The sequence below is a fragment of the Lissotriton helveticus genome, chromosome 9 (assembly GCF_964261635.1).
Source record: "Lissotriton helveticus chromosome 9, aLisHel1.1, whole genome shotgun sequence".
In the NCBI taxonomy this organism is placed as follows: domain Eukaryota; kingdom Metazoa; phylum Chordata; class Amphibia; order Caudata; family Salamandridae; genus Lissotriton; species Lissotriton helveticus.
In genome coordinates, this window is record NC_136070.1 from 1,121,339,802 (window position 1) to 1,121,365,898 (window position 26,097).

General features: G+C 42.7%; 1 protein-coding gene across 14 annotated transcripts in view; it reads right to left on the reverse strand.

Annotated features, from left to right (window-relative positions):
• CADPS (calcium dependent secretion activator) overlaps window positions 1-26,097 on the reverse strand; it is a 1,592,252-nt gene that overhangs the window by 948,316 nt on the left and 617,839 nt on the right. For all 14 annotated transcript variants that reach the window (XM_078661538.1, XM_078661533.1, XM_078661537.1 and 11 more), the window contains exon 4: window positions 14,923-15,003. In XM_078661538.1, coding sequence (XP_078517664.1) covers window positions 14,923-15,003 — 81 coding nt within the window. The remainder of the gene's footprint in view (window positions 1-14,922; window positions 15,004-26,097) is intronic.

Consider the following 26,097-nt stretch of genomic DNA (forward strand, 5'->3'; position numbering starts at 1 on the left):
ATGCCATTATCCAATGATACATCAATACAGGATACAGGCATGGGTACTAGAAGCAAGCTGAATATTGTGCTATTGTTACTCTGAACTAACCTGACTGTGATGATAAAAGGATTGCCTGATTTAAATTAAACCTTGGTTTTGTAATCCTGTGGAAACAATTAACTCTCTGCTACTGATGCTTAGCGTGAATAACGTAAAAACATTTTGGGATGGATAGTTTCTGGACAACATTTATCCCACACTCTTTATCGGCTACTTTCCAATCATTTTGGGACATGGGATACGTTTGATCAGAAATCAAATGTTGGTTGGTGCCAGCAGATACAGAAAAATGGTATAAGCAAGTATCCCTCTAATAACAAATGTCTGCATTAGATGATTTACAATGCAGGAACTAACATAAACATTCCTGAGGGAGAGGAGAGATGGTCGGACATCACACAGTTTATAAATACTCTGCTGAAGACACACATTTTAAAGATAATTGGAGGGCTGATGGGCGGGGGCGTGCCATAATACAGTAAATTTATTGGCATCATCAATTTCTGATTCTGTCCAAGTTCAGTTCAGTTCAGTTCTTAAACTTTATTCGATTATTTCATAAAACAATCATAAAAGCAAACATAAAAAATGACACCTAAAATTGTTACAGAGTAAAAAAAAAAAGATTACGATACAAGGATGGCACAACTCAGGTAGGGATAAATCATGGACTTAGCAGCAACAGGGTTAAATGACACGATATTAAAAAACCAAACTTTTTCTAACAGATACTGATTTTAAAATACAGGTTGCGGTAAAAAAACAAATATATGGGGTGGCAAGTGCAAAGAGAAATCTCATGGCTTTTACAGTTGTGAATACAGAGTATTTCTTGAACAATGGTTTGAGGTAACAAATACGCAGATGCTTATACAGTGGGCATATTAGCATAAAGTGCAGCGTGCTTTGTCTAGTAATTCCATCACACGGACAGGGAGTGGGAGAATAGATTTTCATCCTCGGAAATGCCACCAGATTATGTACCATACCTAGTCTCAGCCTTGTAAGTACGTACTGATGAGACTGTCTGGTGATAACTTTTAAATACTTAGGCATGCCATACCCATCCTCCTTGTTGGAAAAATAGTAAACATGTGTTGAATAATGGCTACATTGTTCTTTACGCCTGTTATAATTATGCCCCAGAAAGACTCTTAACCTCCTGTTTGGATAATTCAATGGTACATGAGGGGTCACCGTGGAGGTCAAAGTCAAAGAGTTCCTTAAAGGATGTTAAAACATAATTTAACCACGGGATCTGGCGAGCATTGCCCAGGCGTAAACAGTCTTGAATTATTCGCCTGGTAAAACCGGTTTCATCTTTGGACCAAATAGACCTCCAAGCCAAAAGAGGTCTCAATCCTGTTAGGTCGGATAAGTAATCCAACCCTAACTCTTTGTGGATCAGTTCGGTAGATGCCGAAGAAGGGAGGCAAAGGAGTCTCTTAAGAAATATATTTTCAGCAATTTGCAAATCCCTTTGGATCCAGTGTCCCCAAACCCCTGAGCCATAAAGGGCAATTGACGCACAGCTGTGCCGATAAACATTCAACATGTCAGGGATGCGGCGGCTGCCAAGTTTAGCAGCAAAACGAAATACGCCTGCGGAGCCCTTGCCCATCTTGGCCTTGACGTTGAGTAATTCCGGGGCACAAGACCCCTTGTTGCTAAAGGTTATACCCAGATAACAAAAATTGTTCACAACCTCGATTCGATTATCCTTAAAGTAGAATGGCTTGAGTTGGTTCACCTTTTTCCCGCAAGCCATTGTTAGACCTGGCATCATTGGCATGAGTCTCTCCTCCATTTTTTCTGTTTGCCTCCTCTGTTTACGATGTTTTTGCTGGTAAATGCTTTGGGCACTGTGCCACTGCTGATCAGTGCCACAGTGCAAGTGCTCCCTATGTGAAATTGCTGTATTGATTGAATTCCATGTTTGGCTTATTTGGTTTACTGTCAGTCCCTAGTAGAGTGCACCAGGAGTGCCAGGGCTTGTAAATACAAATGCTGCTAGTGGGCCTGCAGCACGTGTTGTGCCACCCACAAGAGCGGCCTAGTAAAAGTATGTCTGAAGGTCTACCATTGCTAGACCACGTGCAGTCTGGTACTGTCACGCAGACTGCGCAAGTACACCTACTTGCCAGTCCCTAAACCTTCCCTTAACTTCATGTTAGTCACCCCTATGGTAGGCCCACGGGCAGGGTGCATTGTAGGCATAAGGTAGGACAAGCCTGACAAGGTTGGCATGTCCTAATAGTGAATTACAGCCATATTCGTATTTCACTAGTGTAAGGTAACCTGCTCTCCATCAGTTAGAATGGGCTGCCAGGATTATTAATGCTATAATCCTAGCGGGCTCGGGGAGCATGGTGCAATGTCGAGTTTGGTATCCCTGAACTCAGGGTTTAATAACGCATCCGTGTGTGTGGATGGTTTTTGGACTCTGTGTTTGAAAATAGCACTTTTAGAAAGTAGCTATTTTCTTGTCTAACTGTCTACCGGTCTCTGCTGGTTCTGGTGTGCGTGTGACAGGAGCTGGGTGGCTCCAGAGGTCTGAATGAGTCAGTGTGGGATGAGTGGGGCATTTGCATTGAGAGTAGGGGAAGAGTAGCTCCTGATAGCCTGCCCTGCCTGATACAATGCTGGCTCCGCCCCCCTGCCAGGCGACTGATGACTCTGTGCCTGCCTGGGACTTTCCTGGCCCACCTCCTGCCGGGCAACTGATGGCCCTGCCCCTGCCAGTGACAATGCTGGCTCCGCTCCTGCTGGGCGGCTGAAGACTCTGCCCTGCACAGTGAATAGGCCAGGTGCTTCGGCCTGGCAACACCCACAACAAACCCAAGATGGGGGGGAATCCCCCTGCATGGACAAAGGGATCAAAGCCAAAAAGGGGTATAAGAGAAGGACCCCTGAACCAAGAATTTAGATCACTTCTGACAAGGAAACCTGAACCAAGGACAAGAAGCCTGCTGATCTAAGGACTGCCTACCCCTTCTGCCAGAGTGCTGTCTGTTGGGGGAATCCTGCATTGCTTCTTTATTTTTGCCAAGGAGCCAGGAGAGAGGAACTGTGTGTGTACTCTCAAACTTTGCTCAAGAAAATCTCCAAGGGTTGGAAGAAGTGCCAGCCTCCTGTTGAAGTCACAGGGTCAAAGGACTTCATTTATTTGCTAAAAGTGCTTTTTGCTGGAACTTGTGACTCCAGCACCTCTGAAAGAATCCAGCAATCTCGACGCCGATGGATGCCGCCGAATCCAGCTCGACATCGTGAGTAACGGCTCCAGTGTCCCGCTTCCTCGACGCCGGCCGCCGGGCCCGATCGACGCCAGCAACAACGCCAGTGAGTAGTGAGTTCGGCTCCAGCTCCAAGTGACCTCGTGTCGGCACCGCTGCTAATCGCATCGACTTCGAGCCCTCTCGACGCCGTGAGCGCTGCTCACTCTTGCAACATCTCAAAAAGGGGGTGGTGATGGACAGAGTATCTGAGTTAATCAGAACACTCCTACCCAGTCAACAGATCAGGGCTTGATCCATCACCGTTTTTTAGCTCACTGCACCATCCCAGTTCAGAACCTGGCTACATGCAAATTAGTCTGTCCCTGGCCCAGTGCACCATGGGTACAGGGCAGACCAAACTACCAAGCCAATTCTTTACTGGAAAGGAAACAAGCTTCCGGGGACCGGTTTCTGGCAACATCGACATCGACGACGCCGTATCCTGCTTCACCTCGTGAGCGCTGCTCCTGCCTGACTTCGGTCGACGCCGCTGCAGATCGCCCCGACTCCGAGGCCCGATCGACGCCGAAGACGCGACGCCGGACATCTCGACGCCGCTGATCATCGAGTGCTTCACTTTTCCAAGGTACTGTGTTGTGGGGGTCTGTGCGACTCCAGGCTCGACGTAGCGCTCCTCGCGGTCGACGCCGAACCTTTGGATTAACTTTGCCTCGACGTCGTGTGACTCCCGTGTGGGTTACATTGTTGCCAAGAACTGTGTTTTAAAGAAGAAGAGTTGCTTTTGATACTAAAGACTTTGTGCTAAGAAGAAACCGTACTTGAACTATTATTTTTCCTTCCAAGAGTATTTATTAAGATTGTGGTATATTTTTATCGTTATTTGGTCTTGTGCTAAGCCTTATATAAAAATCCTTATTTTTATAATACTACTGTGTCGTGTCCATTTGTAGTGTATTCACTTTATTACTGTATGTGGTCATAAATGCTTAACGCACTGCCTCTGAGATAAGCCTGTCTGCTTTGCCAAGCTACCAAGGGGGTGAGCAGGGGTTATCTAAGTGTGTGATCCCCTTGCCCTGACTAGAAAAGGTGTGCCCCTATTTGTCAGAAGTGTATACCTCTGCCAACTAGAGACAGCCGCTTCTAACAGCCATAACAAAAGTTTTAGTGTTATTGATTTTTAATTTCTTCCCCTGTATAAAATCATAAAAATGATTCATAAGTTTCTGGAGGCCTATGGGGGTTCTTGAAAGTAAAACCGTGTCATCTGCGTAGAGCAGTACCGGGATTGGTTGTCCCTCAACTTGTGGCGCATCAGCTAAGATATTCTTCAGGTCGGATTCCATAGAGTTTATAAAAAGGGAAAAGAGTAGCCGGGCCAAAACACAACCCTGCCTAATGCCATATTTAACCCTAATCTTCCTCGTGCATTCCCCCTCATGACCATAGCGAATCTGGGCAGATAACTTGCTATAAAGTCTAGCCAGGAAGTGGATTATCGCAGCCGGTGCCCCCATTTCGAGTAAGGTTGACCATAACAAAGTATGGTCGACCAGATCGAAGGCACTAGAGAGGTCTGCAAAACAGAGGAACAAAGAACCCTGTTTAGCTGTTTGGTGTATTTACCAATTAAAAGATCTAAATTGATACACTGCTCAATAGTGCCTAAGCCCTTCCTAAAACCGTATTGGGAGACAGCAAGAATATTATTAGCTTCAGCCCATTCCTCCAGACGTAGCAATAAGACCCTGCTCATGATTTTTAACGAGGAATCAAGGAGGGAGATAGGGCGGTAGTTCTTAGCCTCTCCTCTATCTCCCTTCTTATAGATTGACAGGATTACAGATTCACTCCAGGTAGAGGGAGTAGTATCGTTGACGGCGGCATTAAACACCTGGGTCAATAAAGGGCTCCACAGGGTTTGAGTTGGATTCATAGGATAGGGGGTGGGGTCATGGTGTAACTTTGCTGTTTTCGGTTTTCTACCAGCTTTCTTATGATATGACCTTTTACGTTTAGAAGTAGCCCCCTCCCTGACACCCTGAGACATTTTATTATTAGCAGCATCGTCGGGTACAGAAACAACGGATACATTGTTTATATCATGGACTAGATTAATTTCATGTAAAATTTCGTTAACCAAAATATCCAGTTCCGCTGAAGCCTGATTTTCAGCTTCAGAATGGGGCGCTTGATCAACCACGACCGAGATAGCAGTATCAACAGGTCTTTCGGGTGTTTTGGCATTAGCTATTGACCCCAGGGCAGATCTCTTGATAGCCAACAGCTCTTTGGACAAGCGTTTCTCAAGAATATTAATTTCAGTATCTATGATGGTATTCGCTCTGATGAGGAATTTTTCCACACCTCCAGCTGCAGATCCTCCAACAAGCCAGGACTTACTCCTCGTTTCACGACCAGCCGTAAGAGCCCAGTGAAGCTTGCAGGTGGTTAGTAGAGATGTAAAAGGGGGGGCCCAGTCCGGTCACTACCGGTCACGAATGGGCACAAACGGGCCCGCCCTTGGCCCGGGCTTAGCCCGGCGTGCTCCCGCGTGCGTCCCGCGTGTGCGTAGGTGGGTAAGGCTAAATAGGGGGTGAGATTGGGAGAGGCGGGGCAGGAAGAGGAGCCAGGTGCGTGCGGTCACTCGCCGCAAAGCAGCCTGGCCCTCGCAGTCCCGCTGGCAACAGCACTCCTCAGCCACAAGATCGCGTTGCTTCACGCAAGCCCCAGAGACAGCAAACAGCTCCTACAAAGTCCTGAGGCCCTATGAAGTAGGGAGAGGCGGGGCGGGAAGCAAGCCCAGAGACAGCAAACAGCTCCTACAAAGTCCTGAGCCTCGAGCGGCACCCCAAATCAAAGTCCCAATCAAAGTTGTATAGGAATTTAGTAAATTCTCTTAATACATTTTACAGGCAAAGGCTTATGTCTGAAATCTAGAATGAATTGATCCAGACAGATACACTTTCTTTTGTTTGTGTCTAGATCGGATATAAATAGAGAATGGGCATTATCAATGCTACCTGGAGGTTCATACCACATTTGAAGACTTCAAAGGTATTGGCAAAGATAGTGTTCGCTGCTAAATCATGGATTATGTTGTTAAAAAACTGTTCATTTTCTGAACTCTAATCAGTCATCAGAAAATAACATCCTTGCTTATAGTGTGGACTGACATGCTAGGAAAAAAACTTTACCTGAGTGGAATTTTAATTACGCCAGAGTAATTGTGCTAATTTGGTAACTTTGTGTTACAAAATTATGCAAAATTACAGAGATTACGCCAATACTCCACAGCCTGTTATTTCAGGGCGGCATTTAACAAGAAATGTACCATGCAGGTCATTTTTTTAACACGAGAGGCATTTCAGGCAGATTTTTAATGTGAGCTGACCGTTTTAATGCAAGATGTGCTGCTCATGTACGTTTTTATGCAAGTGGCATTTCTGGTAGATTTTTTACCCAAGGGGACAGTTTGGGTAATTTTGGGGTACAAATCTACTAATCTCAATATAAGCAGCAGTGTTTTGTACGTGAGCAATTGGAAAGCAACTAGCAATTACATTTTCAAGCTGAATTTTTACCCAAACAGCCCATTAGAGTAATTCTTTCCATGCGAGATGCATCTTTCATAATTGCACACTATTTTGCATAATTTTGGGGTAATTTCGTGTGATTACACTGCCCAAAATTAAGCCAATTAGGCTTGCCCCTAAAAAACATTACTTTGAAGACCTTTTGGAGACTGCCTTTGATGTACTTATTTAGAGAATGTTCTAGTTATTTAATTGGACACAAACTCGAATTCTGATTGCTCTCAATTTTCGGAGATTTTTCAGAGAAGGCTAAAGAACAGAAAGTACAGTAAACGAAGTTCACAATAAAGTAACACTGACGATAGAGAATCAAATATTTTTGAGGTTTAGGGATTGGGTTTCAGCTTCTAGTTTTGGGGTAGGTGGCAGGGGTGGAGTCTATATTTGAGCATAATGAAAACACATTTAGCAAATGTAATTTGAAATGTGTCTCACGTCTGATGTTTTCTGATAACAATGCTAACTATACTTAGTGGGCAAAACCTGAGATACTATACCAGGTAGGGGGACTGGTTAAAATCAAAAGACAAATAAGAAAGAGGCGCAGGTTGCAAATTGTCCTCTTTTAGGTAGATCCAGGCACATTATGTTTAGGGTATTGTATTGTGAAAAGTGATCATGGCAGTGAGACTAAGGGCCTCATTATGACTTTGGCAGTTCGATGGACTGCCAAACCCAGGGTGGTGGCGCAGCAACTTCCATACCGACGGTCCAACTGCCGTATTACGAATTTGGCCATAGTCCACCTGCTACCGCCAGGGATCCGGGATCCCAGGAGGCCTTCCGGTGGTCTGCGGCCACTTTATGCTTGTGGTGCAGCTGCTGCACCAGCAAGCATTTTATGAGTTTCTTCACTGCCCTCCTTTTCATGACTGTGGGCCTGCCGTGAAAAGTGTGGTGTTGAGGAAACTAAGGGGGCCCTACAGGGCTCCATAGTGCCTCGGTGCACGGGGGTGCATGCAGGGGGGCACATGATGTGCCAAGTGTCTTTCAGTACCTCCAATTCCTGCATGACATGGCCTTTACAGTTCATGCTGTGCTGGAACACACTGTGGTGGCCCCACAATGCTGCCTTTCTAAGCCTCTACTATGAGCCTTTAAAAGGCAGTGCCGTGGCCCAGCCACTGCAGGACTGCCTGTCCAGATTACAACTTGTAATCTGGAGGGCAGTCAGCAGTAGAATTTGGCGGTGTGGGAGCAGGGCAGTGGCCTGCCACCCCGCTTCCATACTGCCAAACTCATAATTAGGCCCTATTCTGTAAGGCATGGGACTATGACGAGGGATGGTACATTCTTTAGAATGTACACAGATGTATCTATTAATGTGGGATGGGAGAGATTAGCACAGAACAAAATGACTCATGAATTTGGAATAAACAGAGAGGAGGATCTGTGAAATTAATCTATTAGTTAAACAAGTTTGCACATTTGAAAGAGCCCCATTTCATTTATATATATGTCCCATCTAATTGATCAAAGTGTAGTAACACTGACAGTACATGCCTGAAATGGAGTTTATAGAGAATGAAGCTGCTTCAGATATAAGGTATTCCTTGCCCTTTAAATTTTGACAGTATGTCCAAGAGATGCTGATGTGGGTAAGATCTATTACAATTCATTTAACCCAACTCTGGTTGTCTTGGGTTTCTGCAAGGATTAAAAGATCAGAAACTCTGTAGACAATTGCAGAGATTCCACAATCATAATTTTCAACTGTGGGAGTAAATGTCTGTAGATGCTTCTCCTGTAACACAAAATCATCCATTAGCACTCCAGTGCATGTTTCCAATGGAGTCGTCAATAACATTTCCCAAAGTGTGTGAACCCCTAGAGTTTGATAGACATGATATCAATTTCTCAAGTTCTTTGAGTTGGATGAGAGTTAGCAAACCGCTAAAAATATTTCAATACTGAAGTTTCTTTGGTTGGATTCAGCCTATCAAAACCATTTGTTTTTATGTGTGTTACTTTCACACTCTGTTCTGGCCCATTGGAAGACAATAGCCTCAGGTGAGACAGTCTCTTCTGGAGGGATCGCACAGAAACCCCTTAACCAACCCTCAAAAAACTAAATTCTCAGGGTTTGCCCTTGTGAGCCCGGAAGAAATAAAAAAATTACTACACGCAACTAAATCAGGGTCGCCCCAAGATCCCTGTCCGGCGTCGGTGGTAAAGTTGGCAGCCACCCCTATAGCGGACACCTTGGCAGATCTTTTCAATCAGATGTTTAACTTCGGGGACTTTCCATCATGTTGGAAACGAGCATCAATTGTCCCGCTGCTCAAGAAACCCACGCTAGACATCTCAGACCCAAATAGTTACCGACCTATAGCCCGGTTACCGTTGCCTGCAAAGCTTATCGAAAAAGTTATGAACCTGCAGCTTTGCACATTCCTTAGATCTTTCCAAGGTCTGGACAAAGCCCAACATGGGTTCAGGGAAGGTCACAGCACCGAGACCGCCCTGATTAAATCTACTGAAGAGATCAGGAAAGCATTGGATGCAGGGGGACGAGCAGCTCTGGTCCTCCTCGACCTGTCCGCGGCCTTCGATACGGTCCACCATACAATTCTGGTGGATCGCTTAGAGGACTGCGGGGTTCAGGGGAGGGCCCTTAACATCTTGAAAGCTTTCTTTGTGGACAGGGTTCAGGTGGTGGCCTTGGGAGATTTTGAGTCTAGACCTTTCAAACTCCCAGGGGGGGCCCCGCAGGGGTCCTCCCTTAGCCCCACCTTATTCAACATTTATGTTTCATCTCTTGCCCCGGTGATCCGATCTTTCGGATTTGAATTAACATCCTATGCAGATGATACTCAGATCGTTGTATCACTGCTCCCGGGGAAAGAAGAAGGAGTAGCTGCAAGATTTCAGGACTGCATGACGGCAGTCAGTAGCTGGATGGAAGGTTCTACTCTTTGGCTCGGATATTAGTTTCTGGAGTCCTAAGTGGTGGCTGGATGACATGGGAACCCCTCCCACTCCAGTAGCTAAGGTGAAGAATCTAGGTGTCCTCATCGACAATCAACTTTCGTTCAAACCGCAAGTCAATGCTCTGATCTCTTCCACTTACTGGACCTTGAAAATCATCAGGAAGATTATTCCTTTCCTGCCAGACAGTAGTAGAAAAACTGTGGTGACGGCACTTGTGCTCTCCCGCCTAGACTACTGAAAAATGCTGCCGTGCGCCTAATTGAGGGCCTGCCTAAGTTTGCGCCGGTCGCACAGGAACTTAGGAAATTACACTGGCTCCCGGTACGCAAACGCATAATGTTCAAATCACTGTGTATCGTTTATAAAGCAGTACATGGACTGGGTCCATCTTTTCTCCAGCAGCACCTCCAACTGTATATGCCAGGCAGACAACTGAGATCTGCCAATAAAGGGCTGATCAAGATAAGTAGGATCAGGAAGGCACGATGGGGGGCAGAAGCTTCGTAAAAGGGGCTGCCACCGCATGGAATTCCCTGCCCCTGGCCTTGAAACAAAGTGCGAACCTTTTAGACTTCCGAAAAAATATCAAAACTTGACTTTTTAGTCATAAGAAGGGGTCTGACACTTAGGGGAGCTATCATTTCAACGCCAGGACACCGCTCGGTAACAGCGCGCTTTATAAATGGTATACATAAATAAATAAATAGCCGATGACGCTGAGAAAAACACGCTGAATAAAAACAATGCTGCAATAACTTTAGGATGAGGACCTCAATTATGAAGTTCCATGTGTCTTACCCATGTCCTTTTTTAATGTAGAGGTCTGTCCATATAGCAATGGTATTATATTCAAATGAAGTCTAAGTGGTAAGCAGACAAAACGTCCTAGATCACACCCTTTGATCAACCTCCACAACCTCCTTGTTAAGATGCTGAAGAAACTGAATTCCCAATAGTTCTAGATTTCACTCCTTTCATATACTAATCTCAAAAGTTAAGTTTACTGCTAGTCAATCCCCCCATGTGTCAGTCTCAAAGGTTAAGTTTAATAAGTAGGAAACAACTTGCACAAAATTGTAACCCTTTGAAGCACTGAGATAATCGCTCCTTGTAAATCTATGCATTTATATTTTTTTAGTATCATTGCAATCTTTCTGTAAGCATAAGGGTACTGTTGGAATGATTGTGAGCAATTGCAGGGCGAGAGAGGTCTCTCTAATATTCTCTATTTAACATTGTCACTCCTTTAACACAAGCATAAATTCTAGATTTGTCAAGAGCAGCTGTGGAAGCGTCATTTGACATCAGTAGTACTGTGTATTTATGCCTTCTATTCAAAGCCGTGAAGTCAACTTAAAATGAGAGATATAAAATGTTTGTCCAGGCCTTACCGAAGAAAGGCGAACATGTACACTTAGGAAGACATATTGTAAAGAAGTTCTCCCACATGCAGCCAACCCCACGCTGTACATGGCATTTGGCCGTGCGCGACAGAGGGTTGGCCACAGGGTCTGGCCCTGGGGACCCCATTACCTTGGGCCTTTTTTTTTTAAAGGGGAGGAGCTGTATGGTCCCCCTCCCTGAATCTACTTTGGCCCTGGAGACTTCATCCCCAAGGGTCATATATATTTTAAAGGGGACGAGGGTTGTGTGGCCCTCCTCCGGGATCTCATTTGGCCCTAGGGACCTTAACCCGAGACCTTTCTTTATTTTAAAAGGGAAGGGGGCCATGTGGCCCTCCTCCTCAAGTCTTATTAGGTCCTGTGGACCCCCCAGACCTTTTTTATTTAAGAGGAGGGGATCACGTGGCACCCTTCCCAAAGCCTTATTAGGAGCTCGGGAACCTCATTCCCCAGTGCTGTTCATTTTAATTAAAGCAGACGGAGGCAGCATGCCCCGCCTCCCGGACACTTATTAGGCACTGGGGACTCCATCCTCCAGGGTGACTAGTTAAAATAAAGGGAAGGGAGCAACATGGCCTCCTTCCCAAGCCTTATTAGTCCCCAGGGACCACATCTACCAGGGCCTTATTCTTTTTAAGGGGGAGGGGCAACATGGTCCCCCTCACAGAGCCTTATTAGGTCTTGAGACCCCCATAGCCCCAGAGGCGTTTATTTTAATTAAAGGGGAGTGAGGCCATATGGCACCTCCTTCCCCAGGGCTTTTTTTTAATTAAAGAGGAAGTGGGCTATGTGGCCCCCCTCCCTGAGCCTTATTAGGGCGTGGAACCCCCATACCCCAGAAGCGTTTATTTTAATTAAAGGGGAGTTAGGCCATGTGGCACCTCCTTCCCAGCAGCCTTATCAGGCCCTGGGGACCCCATCCCCCAGGGTCACTAGTAAAAATAAAGGGAAGGGGAGCCTGTGGTCCCCCCTACCCAAGCCATTATAGGCCCCAGGGACCCTATCCGGGGGCATACTTTTTATAAAGGTGGGTGTCCTGGTGCCCACCCAGGGAGCCCACCATATACTCGTTGGGGGCCATGGGTGAGCCTGAAGGCCTGTGGCCCTAGCCAGCTCCCCACATGCAGTGGTAGCCAGGGAAACTGCTATGTCCAGAGGGTGGACTCACTGGGATATCTCTAGTGAGGTGGCCCCAGGGATAGGGTTCCTGGGGCCACAGAAAGCTCAGTTAGGGGGGCCTGCATGCCCTCCTCCCTTTTGCAAAGTTCAGCATCCCTGGGGGATGAGGTTGCTGGGGCCAAAAGAGGGCCGTGGAGGGGGCGTGTCCTGCAACTCTCCCCCTCAAAAATGCTTTGATCTCCGGAGGATGGTCTCATTGGAGACATGAGTGGCTAAGGGAGGTAGGTTGCATTCTATCCTCCCCCTCAAAAATATTACAGGCCCTAGGGGGATGGGTTCCCTTATGATCAAATTGGCCTGGGAGGTGGGGCGTGGGACCCCTCTTCCTATAGAAAATATGTTGGGCCTCAAGGGATGGGGTACCTAGGGCCAAATATAGCCCGGGGAGGAGGGCCACATGCGCCCCTCCCTAAAAAATAATAACCATCTTTCCTGGGCCCTGGCCCACGCCGGGTGGGTTTACAAAAAAATGTTTGAAATATTGCAGCGGATTCACAGTTCCTGTGCAAATTTGTAGTAAAATTAAAACAAGAAAATGTGTTTTAGACCCCACCATCAGGCCTAGGGGGTCAGGGTATCTGTACCCTGACCACTTATATCCTTTTTTGCATTCATTTTAGGACACAGGACCAAGTCCTGAGTCTTAAGATGGTTGGCACAACTTCCTGGTTGAGGTGATGGCAGTCAATCAGTTCTCACTTTGAGATCTGTCGGCACCATGGGTCCTCCGCGGTGTGAAATATACAACAGAGGTTGCCAAATTCCCATAAACTTCATATGCGTGTCTTCAACATTACTGTACAAACGTTCCATGGCCAGAATGTTCCGAAGGTTATGATACAGTTGGACGATCAGTGGTGTGTCCTCTTTGATCCACTTGAAAGTGATGGTTATCTTTGCCTCTTCTAAATGCTGTAAAGCCACATAACCTTAATGTTTGGTTAATCTATTACATTTTCCTAATCTAAGGCCTAGGAGTATGGTACTAGCATTGTTTAAGGCTTAACAGTGAGTGGGGAGCCTATGACTTTGTGAATAACGTCATTTACTTTCAAGTGCAATTATTTTGGAACAATCCCACCGAATGTGCAATGTTTTTTTTATGTGTTCATAATTCCTACAATGATTTGGAATGACCACACGGAATATACAGTGGGGATGATTTGCAGAACAATGCCAACAAAACCATATTGTATATTGTATTTCTCCATTCTTAGTTGACATGGGACAGACATGTATATCCCTCCCCAGACATTCCCCTTTCCAGTCTTGCTTATACCTCCAGTTGTTGATACCAGTAGCAGTTTATATTGCTGAGATATAACACCCCTATTAACTTGATAAATAATGTTTCAAGTGGTTTTTTATCTTTAAGGGTTGCCTGTTTGATTCTTGGATGAGAAAACTAGTATCTGATTAGCGTGCATTAAGCCCCTCTGATTTGTCCAACTGAAATTTAGCCATGCATTTTTTAATTTAAAAAAAATGGTCTCTGCATGGTACATATCGGAGATCATTCTACACCTTCCCTCTTCCATCTCTTGAATGGGGAGTCTTTTGTTGCAGATGAACATTCACCATTAACATCGATGTCAATGTGGGGGGAGGGGAGGCTTGTGAGCCCCATTTGCAGTACTACTTCATCCCAATTCTTAAGTGTGATACAAACTGGGGTTCCAAGGTATGTCTTTGGTGTTTTATTCCTGTTCCTGACCAAGGTTAAATCCCACAGGCTTGTAATTCTGTGCTGGTAGGCAGCATAATAAAGAGAGGCATTGGGTAAGGTCATACCATCTTTTGCTCTAGGTTGGCAAAGCCTGTGTTTCCGGTTGCCTAAAAAAAAATCATGATGAGTTTCTGCAACTATTTAAGACATGTTCTGCCCACCAGTAGCACAGTGGTTGTAACTGGTAGAGAAACTAAGAAGGAACATTCATTTTCGAGTTTGTTCTAGCCGTCCAGGAAAAGTGCATAGATTACCAGGAATCCATTTCAATCATTATTTCGGTCAACAAATGAGAGGAATTCGTTCTAAAGATATAGGATATCACTGTAATTTTATTACGATTACATTTTTTATGACCTTTTGCCTATCGAAGGAGATATTCTAGCTCTAGTGCTAGTTCCGCCTCCATGGATAGTGTTAAGTTTAGAATTTAAGATTTGTCATAATTGATTTTGGAACGTGACATTTTTACAAATTGTTTAGTTACCCCAGGGAGTGAGGTGACAGGTGACCCCAAGGACAGGAGGACATCGTCCATGTATAGGCTGATCTAGCTAAGGCATAAAGATATACAGATTTCTCTGATTTAAATTGTGCTGGATTATGGTACTTATTAGTATAAAAAACACACTTTTACAGTACAGGTCACATTTTTCTTTCTTTTTCCTGCGTGTGGGATTCAGGCTGTCAGGACTAAACGACATGGTACTTGAAGTCTTACTTTATGGAGTTAGTACTACAAAGAAAGAATTGTTGAGGATAATGTCAAGAGCTGTGAATGAAGTATAAGGTATGGAAGCTTGACTTACTCTTGCAATTTGATCTGCCATCTGAAGACGTCCATCTAATTCTCGTCTAATTTGGGCTGCCTGCTCATCTGGGTTATCCAGCTAAAAAGAAAATAACAAGGGCATATTGTAAATGTCTGCGTTTTTGTTAGATTCTTTAACATCAAATGATTATCTTGCTTGAGCCAAAACAAGCAAAAATGTAAAGCATGTAAAAATGAGTCTATTTACTGTTTCATGGATATTTACAGTCTGTAGTAACATAAATACAATGGTGATGGGGTTGTTTCATTATATCCAAAACGGACCCAGGTACAAACACAAACAAAACAAGATGTCCCAGAGACACGTGAAGCAAAACTGTTCATATACTGCTTGCCTATAATGGGAGAAACAGTTCAATATAACACACCATTTATGGAAGCAGAATTATCAAAGTAGTTTCCTTAGTCACAAAACGGTGAGGGAAAAAATAAGACTGTATTCCAGACACACCACAAGCACCAAGGGATGGGAGGGAGAAAGTAGCTGGAATTGGTCAAAGGCACCTACAGCTGCAAGTAAAATGTTGGGATAACATTAAATCAAAATAGGAGAGCATCATGCTTGCCCCCTCTAACCAGGCATGTCTAGGGGTGACTTATTAGTGCCCTCTCACTCATCAAATAAGTTGGATGAGGTAAATACTGGTCTAAATCTGGGTTCATTGTCTCTTACAGTATATAGATCAGAAAAACAAATTGGTATTCAACACTTACATAGTAACTGGACTGGTCACATTTGCAGGGGACATGCCCCCATTCGAATTGGACAGGGACCTGACCTGCTCACAAATTTGCTAACAGTGGCGAGGCATTTCCCACTGGCAAGAGAGAACAGTTGTCCCCTCTTACCTCTATGCCAATCTTTTACCTTGTAGGAACCTCATCCATTAAGCAAAATAATTGCTTTTTAATGTATCTTTGATACAGAAAGAGTGATATTCCAAAATCAATTAAAAAATAAGCCTGACTCACAGGTTAGTTTAAAAAGCCTATCTCCAGTGCCCTAGCATTCGAAACAATATGAACACAACTTGAGTTATATCAATTTAAACACAAATTTCCACAAGGCTTTCATATAAAAGATATGTTATGTTATAGGCTTATGACACTATGAGAAGCTGATTACGAGGCATTCAACATTCTATTTTATTATTTCAGTACAGTCATCGCTGTCAAACCACATTACACTGGAGTATTTGCAATAGACAGTGAAAATCAAAATGCACTTTATCTCTGAATGAAAATAAATCAATCTATTGCTGTGTCAGAATCAACCTTTTCAAAACATGCAGGAACGCGTTCAGTCTGTCTGGTGCACTTGTCAAAGAGAAATAAGGAGCGTGTATTGAAAATGACTGGAAGGTGACATGGTCAGATTGTGACCCACAAGCATGCGTCACTTCCCAAACTGCTCCCACTGTGAAGTGTTCAGTCGCCGGAGCTTTCTTACAGCTTTCATACAGCACTTCTCGCGATACATAAGTTTATTTTCGATTGAACTTACCCTGCTTGGGTAAGACTCTAGAAATGTCCATTTCAAGTTTGTAACATGACTGAGACATTCATACACATGTAATATGAAATGTGTAATTTACACCTATGTCTGGCCTTTACATGTACATCAGCTGTTCTTAAATATTTAGGGTTTGAGCAATGTAATAACCCCATTTAAGGAGTCTGTAACTTTTAAACCACCCCTACAATGGATTTTGAAATGGGAAATTGTTCACTATTGCTTCCCTTATAAATAGAGATTCCTATCCATATGTTTCAATGGTTTAGGACTGAAATAGCGGTTGACAACCATTTTAAGGTTACAGACCGCAAAGTTGGGTTGGTAAGACATTTGCAAAAGGGAAGGAGTTCCTTGGCAACACTTTCCACTTTGTAAATATCCATAGAACCACTGCAAACTCTCGAACAAAATTAAAAAAAAGTTTATTTTTAAATGCAGTCAGATTTTACCTTAAGGAAAACGAGCTACATAAAAAACAAGTTTGAAAGTCACACACATGGCAGCATCCAATCATATTGAGTGTCGATTTGTGACCTACCGATTTATGAGGTAAGTCGGATTCCAAAACGCTATGCTTTGGATTTTTAAGAGACAACCTATTAATACATGTCAGTTCTTAAAAATCTTTACTGCTCATAAAAATACGGATTGCAGTTTGGGACAAGTATTTTCCAACCACATCTTCGTACATCTTGCCCTATGTACCTATGTACAAGTATCATACACAATATGAGATACGTGCAAGTGTGCATAATTATTATGTACATTGCTGACTTCACATTATTTAGCCAATCCTATTCGTTTTTATCCTTCATATTATATACACTGCAAGCATAGAGTCAAAATGCTTGAGCTAAGGAATGTCTTGTGTCAATTGATTTCATTGGTTCCTTTTATGGAAACAATTTTTGCCACTCAATGATTTCGAATACCACACATATCCTGTGAAAGTGGGGAACAATGTTGCACCATCCCAACCCTGTTAATCCTCTAACACCGATACTTTTGAAGTGGGATTTAGAGGTTTAAGATAAGTGAGGAAAATGTATTGCAAAATATTTGTAAATTAATACCCACTTATCTATGAGTCGGTGGGAATTCAACACATTTGCATCACAATTTCCTGACAACTCACTTGACACCCCTTTGGTACAGCCCACTTTACTAAAGTAGGTACACAGCTATCTATGCATGACATACATCTAAATAGCATACAGTATGGAGATATAGCATCTTCTCACAATCATTGTCACATAAGGTTAGAAATAGTGAGTGGTAAATGACATAGTACCAAAAATCCTTCCCCCGAAAATCCCCCAAAATAGAGCTCTAAAACTAACAGCTAGCTTATATCTTAGAAATACTCTGGAACACATCTTACATCAAACCTATACCTGGCCCATCTTCCCTAAACCAAATGTTATAATATTTAGACCTAATCATCCCCTGGGTGATAAAATAAAGTATAAAAGAATATTGAACATTTTCTGATTACTCTGACTAGTCACTCTTTAAACACATGGCCGGTTTAAATTGTGGTGAGTGGCAGAGGGTCTCACCACTGGGAAAATACAGCTAGTACACCATGTGCTACACAGTACCTGTGGATAGACATAGGCTCCATTAAAATCTGATTTTACAATTTGTGTCCCGCAGATACAAATGTATCATTACCTACACAGCAGTCAAAAAGGACTTTAGTGGCCCACATATTTTTTGGTCTAATGTTGGGAGGTGTTTGTTGGAGTCACTCTACCTAAGATGGTATATGAGGGGACCCTAGTGAACATAATACAGCTCCAGAAGCCTACCTTCCTACAGATGATCATGAACCTCTGTCTTGCTTGAGTGGAGAGGATTTACATTTTATCATCCCTCTCAGCCTCAACATTGTGCTAGCCAATTCAAATACTGTCTGCTCACTGTTATTTGATATAAAATGAGGGCCTAAATGCCATGTTTTATTCACTTGTGGAGTGGTGTGACTCACTGGTTAGAGGCGGCAGACCCGGAAGCAGAAGTCGGACAGGGACCAGGGTTCGATTCCCGACGCGGCAGGGTCGTGGACCAGGGTCAGCGGACTCGATAATTCTCGCCTCGGTGCCTACTCTAACCAGGAGTCGCACTCGGCAACTCTGGGCATTAGCTTGCTTAATCTCCACAACGGCCCCATCAACGCCGGGGATGCCTGGCTCCACCTTGGGGACTCCCAGCAGGGACCATCCCACAGGGAAAGCCAGGACGGGTTCCCCAGCGGTTTACAGCGCCAGGACGCCGGCTGGCAACAGTGTGCTTTACAAGTATACACATTACATTACATTACTCATATTAAGATGTGGTGTCTGATGCCCTTTCTCTTTTCCCATTTTCATTAACCAAGAGAATGTGAGTTTACATCCCATGTATTGCTAGGAGATGGATCCAGTGTTGCGGGAGAAGCAATGTTAGCTTCAGAAACAAGGTTGTTAATTTGGCAGAGAAGAACCCCTACCAACTTAACACTGTTCTAAGAGGATGTCAGTTCAGCACATGAAATTAATGGCAATTTCTCCCCAAAAAGTTCGATTAGTTCAAGCAGTGTCGAACAATTTTTTGCACTCTAAACCCGGAGGAGGTTTACATGCACTGAATATTACTGTTTAGGTTAATGTCGACATGGGCTAGAAAATGTTGTCTTCGTCTTGAAACAAAGACTTCTATTTTAACAACCAAGGATTTCTCTGGATTATTCAATACAGACAGATGTTATGAGAAACATTTCTCAATTAAGGATAAGCCCTGAAGAAGTCTCATGGAAAGAGACGAAACGCGTTGGTTAGGTTGATGTGAATTAGTTTTTATACCATCAATTTAGAATTTTCAACACAGAACAAGTCTGAAACCAGTTTAATGAACTTGGAAAAACAAGAAACAAACTAAGCTAATTGAATAGTGTCTGAATCGGTGTTGCACCTAATTATAGCTTGTTTAATCAGAACAGATTATATTTGCCTTACACAACAAATAGTGGGTGCTGATTTCCTGTGTATATACGTGCAAGGATTTTTTATCCACCTATGGGGACCCAGGAGGCTGTTTTCCCCTGATCTGTGCACCACTTTTCTGGATTATTTCCCACATTTGTGATGAAGTGCGGTATTGAAAGTCTAGGCTTCCTTTTGTAAATCTCTTGCAGAACAATTTTAAAGTCAAGATACTTTTGTCTGACATAAATATTAAGGACAAAAATATTCTATGCCCAAAATATCGTGACAGAAATATTGGGGGACAGAATATTGAGAACATAAGAGCAAATAGATAAGTATAGATGTGCTATTCTCAACTCCACATCTATGTACCGTGAATATATATATACATATATTGAAAAAGTACATGTATGTGCACTCAAGCTTATCCATTGAAACTTACCTTAATATTCTTGTCTATAATATTCCTACCATGATAGTTTGGTCACACAATATTTAATTTCCGATATTTCGGTCAATCATCAAAAAAATCCAAATTTAATCACCAGAAAGTTACCAACATTATAAAAATTGCATAAAGGGAAATGGAGATATAAATATTTTACATTTTAAAGCAAAAAGTTCCAAGAAAGCACGTGGTGCCAATTTGAAGTTACTGCTCAGTGTTGACCGGGACAGAAGCATAATTTCAGGTAATAGCAATGGAGCAAAGGTCAGCAGGCCTAGTGGGCTGCAACCATGAAAGATTTTACCTTTGAACTTAGACTATTTTCTGAAGCTTCCAGTCCTGCCACAGGGCAAAGTAGGAAGATAAAGCCAGCAGGTGTCTGTTGAAGTCAGATAAGCCATCATTAAGCTCACAGTGAAATCTCTGATTTTTTAAATCAAAAACATTGAGCAGGACAAAGCATGATTCTGTAGCCATGAAGTGTGTGTTGCTGCTGGTACAGGTGTGCAGCCTCACCCTGGTCCAAGGTTTTACCTTCAGACTTAGTCACTTTTTGGTTCTCAAAATGCTTCAGCAGAGCAGGGCCCCACAGGTCATACACCTTCATTACAAAGTCACTAAATATCCTTTTTCTTCACCGCAATAAGCTCAATGCAGGACAAACCTGGATACCATGCATGTCAGAGCTGTGTCCTCCACAGCAAAGCCTTAACACCTTGTCCCAATTTCCCAGAGGAGGAAAACATTATTAAGTGTAATATTTCTTCAACTTCAGGGACAGTGCTTCCTGGTCACTTCTGCAACCCTGACATAATTAAGGCAGACTCATATGCACCAGGTCTCTCCAGTTAGGGCTCCAGCAGGTTCTATAGTGTTTACATGCTCACTCTTACACAGGGGAGTCCTGTTGTGTTTTATGTACCACCAGCAGGAAGTGGGTGACCAGCCAATTCCATCACCCACTTGCACAAGATGAGACATCACTGGCTGCTGGACAAGACCTTCTTTTAAAGAAGAAGCCAGGCAAGAAGAATTCATATCCTATCAAACAGCTGTACAAGAAGTGATATCACTGGTTTCCCATCACAATCATCCTTAAAAGAAAATAAGCAAGATGTCTTCATTTCTTTTCACCTTTCTGCACATGACATCACACATTTCCCATCATTAATCTGCACAGAAAGTGATATTACTGGTTTCCAGATAAAACCATCTTAAAAAGACACACAAGGTAACTTCCTTTTCTATCTGATGTCACTACATGCACATTATTCATCAGCACAGGACGTGAAATCACTGATTGCACACTATAACCATCTTTAGAAGAGCTAGCCAGACAAAAGGCCTTAATTTCCAGTTACCCTGTGTACAGGAAATAATAATACTACACTCCCAAACATCTGCCTCCACAGGAAGTGACATTTCTTCCTTCTGTCTCCTTATTTCATTCAACTCCTCAGTCCGTCCTTCCACCCAGGTGTACCAGAAAAGGGCAGACATAGACATGGGCAATCTCACTTAAATCACAAGATAAAATATAATTATGTACCTTCTCTAGCAACCCACAATGCCAATCAATTCCCAAATCACAACCAGACCAAGATAACACAAGCACTCACATAGTGCCCTCACAAAACATCAACCCAACAATGTGCATATTCCACTAACTACCACACAACATCAAACTGCAAAATACACATTTCACCTCATGCTCATTAACACTCTACGGTATTTCATGCACCATATGTTGCAAACCTCATCACCTCCGCAAGCCTGACACTATCTTCATCACTACAACATGTTTCAGCCATACATCATCACACATCCAACACATCCTTCTTGCCCATTATGTGGGCCACACACATAAGAAGGAAGGCGGCCTCACTGTCATACTTAAGCCCTCCTGGTCCTGTAAGTGACACTCAACCCAATGAATGTGACATTCCATCTCATCTACAGGGTAGAACAAGGGCTTCAATGAAGAATTCTCAGGTTCTCCCACAACCGCATCCATTCAACATACCCACACCTCCCTCTTGCGTCACTTACATTTTCCAGACAACATAAGCTCACAAAAAAAGAAGATCCTCTCCTCAGCCATCACTATGTCCCTGCTAAGTATCCTACAATCAAACCGAGGTTGATCCAAAAGAGGAGTCCAAACCTTCAGATCCTTCAAAGACATCTTGATAACCTAGTGCATGAACTCATCTCTCACCCTGCCAACTCTATGTATGATGTCAATACCAATCTAAACACCTTTAACAATTTGTTTGGCAAACAATGTCAGCATCTGCACTCCAATTAAAACTTGCAAGTCAAAACCTTTGGCACCTTCTTCCTCTATAGACGTTGGTGACAATAAACAGTCCACCAGCAGATAGGATGGAAAATGGAAAAAAAAACATGATGCTTAAGTTCCACCATGCAATATGCAGACAGCTCACACATCAACCGAAGAAAGGCACTACACCAAAACCATCAATGAAGTCACCAACAGAAGCAGAACTCTTTGGAAGACAATTAAGCATAGCATGAACTTCCAACCTCACCCACCTATCGCACATACCACTAACAAAGCAATGGCAACAACTTTTTTTTCAATGCAAAAAAATAAATAAAATCTGATAGGACATCTACATCCCCAAGTGTGTTTCTCCTCTTACGCCCATCCCTTCTCATAGAATCCCACAATGGTCATCTTTCAATGCCCCTTTTATCTCTCTGTGACATACTTAACTCCCTCAATATCCGCTTCCTATGTGGATTATGCCTTACCATTATTTATTTAACTATAAAGCTTTTAATAGCGTTAACATGACCAGTGAGGGTATCATAGCACTCTACAGGTAGGCATAATAAGAAATAAGCAAAAGACACATGTACAATCATAAATATTAGATAAGTACAATCGGAGAAGAATAACAATTTGAGGAACATTACCTCCGAAGGAAATCAGAAGGATAGTGGTCATGATGAGCAAATGAAAAACAGACAAAGGTAAGATCAAGTGAAACAAGCTGTGATCTTAGGGCAACCATTTGTTTATCAGAAGTGTTTTCACTTCTTTTCTGAAGGAGGTAGTAGGCGGGATCAGAAGGATTTCCATAGGCAAAGAATTTCACATTTTCGGGGCGATACCCGAGAAGGCACTGTTGCACATTTTCTTTTTGTGAAAAATCTGTGGTTTCAGCAGCAGAGAGCTAGTATTTCGCAATGATCTGCATCCGCCTGATGATTCTAGATTCTGTGCCAATTACCTAGGGGTATTGAAATGTAAGGTTTTATGAGTCAGGCACATAATCTTTTGTTGTATCATTGCCTCATAAGGGAGCCAATTCAAGGATTTCAGATAAGGGGAGATGTGTTTGATTCTTTTAGTTCCGGTAACGAGTCTGGCAGCAGAGTTAATAGAGGCCCGTAGAGGGGCAAGTTTGTATCTGGATGGGCCACATAGTATAGGATTTCCGTAATCCAGCCTGGGAATGACCCGGGCTTGGACCATAGATTTAAGGTCATCTTATGGGAGGAAGGGTTTTAATTTCCTTAGAATGTTCATCTGATAATTCACTCCTTTGGTGGCAGTATTGATGAGATCCTGCATGTGCAGGTGTTTGTCTAGTGTAATTGGGTGTCATCTGCATGCATGTGATAATGAATGTTAGAGGATGTCAAGGAGTCTGCTAAAGGTTCCATGAATAAGTTGAAGACAGTGAGTGAGACGGTGGATCTCTGTGGGACCCCTAAGGTGACTGTAGTGGGCTTGCACAGCGATTAGTTGACTTTAACTCTTTGGATTGAAGGATCTGTCCGGGGAAGCTCTGTCACACCTACTCACCAATTTCAATTATCAAGACATCCTAGATTTTCTCACTCCTAAAGAAACCTACATTCGACGATAATAACCATGTCAACTACCAGCATATCACTCACCTACTCTTCATCATCAACATAATTGAAAAAGCAATCTATGATCAACTGCAACATTGCAATGATGTTAACAAGCTCCTGCATGACTTGCAATCAAGCTTCAGATGAGGCTACAAAATGGAGACTGCTTCCTTGCAATATAGACAACATCCTCTTGACCACTGATGAAACTAGCCATTGCCTCCTGATATTGCTGGACCTCTTAGCTGCTTTTGATACTGTCAACCAACCATCCATCCCTCATCCACACCCTAGAGTTTTGATGGGACTCACTGGCAATGTATGGTTCTCTCCCTGCTTTTCCAATCCACACTGTTTTATTCACATACCTACCTTCAGATCTCAAAACAGGTTTCCTATCACCTGTAGAGATCCCAAGGGTTTCATACTGTCTTCTACCATCTTAAACCTCTACATGAAGCATTTGGGGCTCTATTTACATCAAAACCCATCAATATACGGATACATAACTCAATATGAACGTCTCCTCTGTTTCAGACATCCAATAGCTCAAACATTGTCTGCACCTTATCCAGATTTGGAGTTCAAGCACCCACTTAAAGCTCAACTCATCTAAGACAGAAAAAGTATAAACATGGCTCAACAACATGAATTTTGATGGGTTTGAACCCCAGCTTTCACGTAATGCCAAGTCACTTGGTTTTACCTTGGAAAATGTCACAGTGCATCAAGCCATATTACCATCAGAAGAGGGTCTAAAAAAGTGATAAATCTAGCACCGCAGCTCAGAAAATGAGAGATTCCCTACATTACATTATGCTTAAAACAGCATAAGAACATTCTTTACACTTTCACATCATTGAGTAGGGACAGCATTCTTTTATAAGAGAGTGGGAAATCACTACTTTGAAATGAGTTGATACAAAAACAGCATCAGGTGAATACCTGATATTTTACTTGTTATGCTGTTTGTTGCTATTTTGGATGGGTGTAACAATATTGGAGTGGATTCAGTTTTGGATGGGTTCAGTTCAAAGGTAAGCAAGTTCAACTATTTATCCTTTTTTTTCCAGAAAGCTCTTTCCAGTAGTTACATTTATTATTTTATGAATTTTGAGATATGCATTACTAATGAATGGTCAATTTGCTGCTTCTATTTAAATATTGTGCTGATACTGCTGATTGAATGGAACACACTGAATCCATACCTCCTCCTGCATTTTACCTCTTTATAATAAAAATTATAAAATAACAAAGAAGAGCATATTTATGTACGTGTCAAGATTGTTGATATATGCATAATAAAACTACATTTGAAAATAAACTGGACTCCTCTGAATATAAAAAGCATTTATCCACAGGAATCATATGAATGCCAGGGAAGTGGAACGAGTTTACAGATTCATGCGCATATACATTTTTAAAATGTTAATAATAGAAGTAGTCTTATGAAATATTCTCTGCCTCTGGCACAGAATTATTTTGCAACATATTTTCTTTTACAACTAAGCCATCAGGCAATTTTATTGAAAAATGCTATGCTAAATTGCAGACAGAAATATTCCCAAGTGGATTAAACATAATATATAAACCCAAAATGGAAGGATGAAAGTTTGTACCGGCATAACATTACAGGGGATATTATGAAAAAGCAGCAATATAATCCAACCTGTAAGTGAGAGGCAAAGGCTGGACGCCAAGAAAGTAAGGCACCTTCTAAACTGTGATAAAAATAACTGTTCGTTTTAACCTACATTTCTGTAAGGATTATAAATTGGAGTGATGTCCTATGCCATCAGCTGTTTTTTTCCATGGTCTTGGAGCATACCAGATGTTTTGCTTTCTCTAGGATTTGAGCCAGAGTGGGATGAATTTTCTTTTCCTGTTTCTCCCTTCTCCCATAGTTTGTAGTTTACTTTCTAAGGGGTAAATTCCAGATGAAAGTTTGTACGCAGTGATTTATGGGGGTGGGGGTACAGAAAGTGTTAAGGCAATTCTGCCTTCTAAGGTAAACCATTGAAGCACTTGTAGTATTGGGATTATGTGGTCTGACTTCTTTTGCTAATAACAATACAGACTACAGAATATAAGGAGGGTTTGAGCCAATTTGGGAGATAAGCTAGCAAAGAATTGCTGGTATCAAGATGTGAGAGAACTAATGCTTATTCTTCAGTCCTAAAATGGGGGGTACAGAAAGTGTTAAGGCAATTCTGGCTTCTAAGGTAAACCATTGAAACACTTGTAGTATTGGAATTAAGTAGTCTGACGTATTTTGCTATTAATAATACAGACTACAGAATATAAGGAGGGCTAGAGCCAATTTGAGAGATG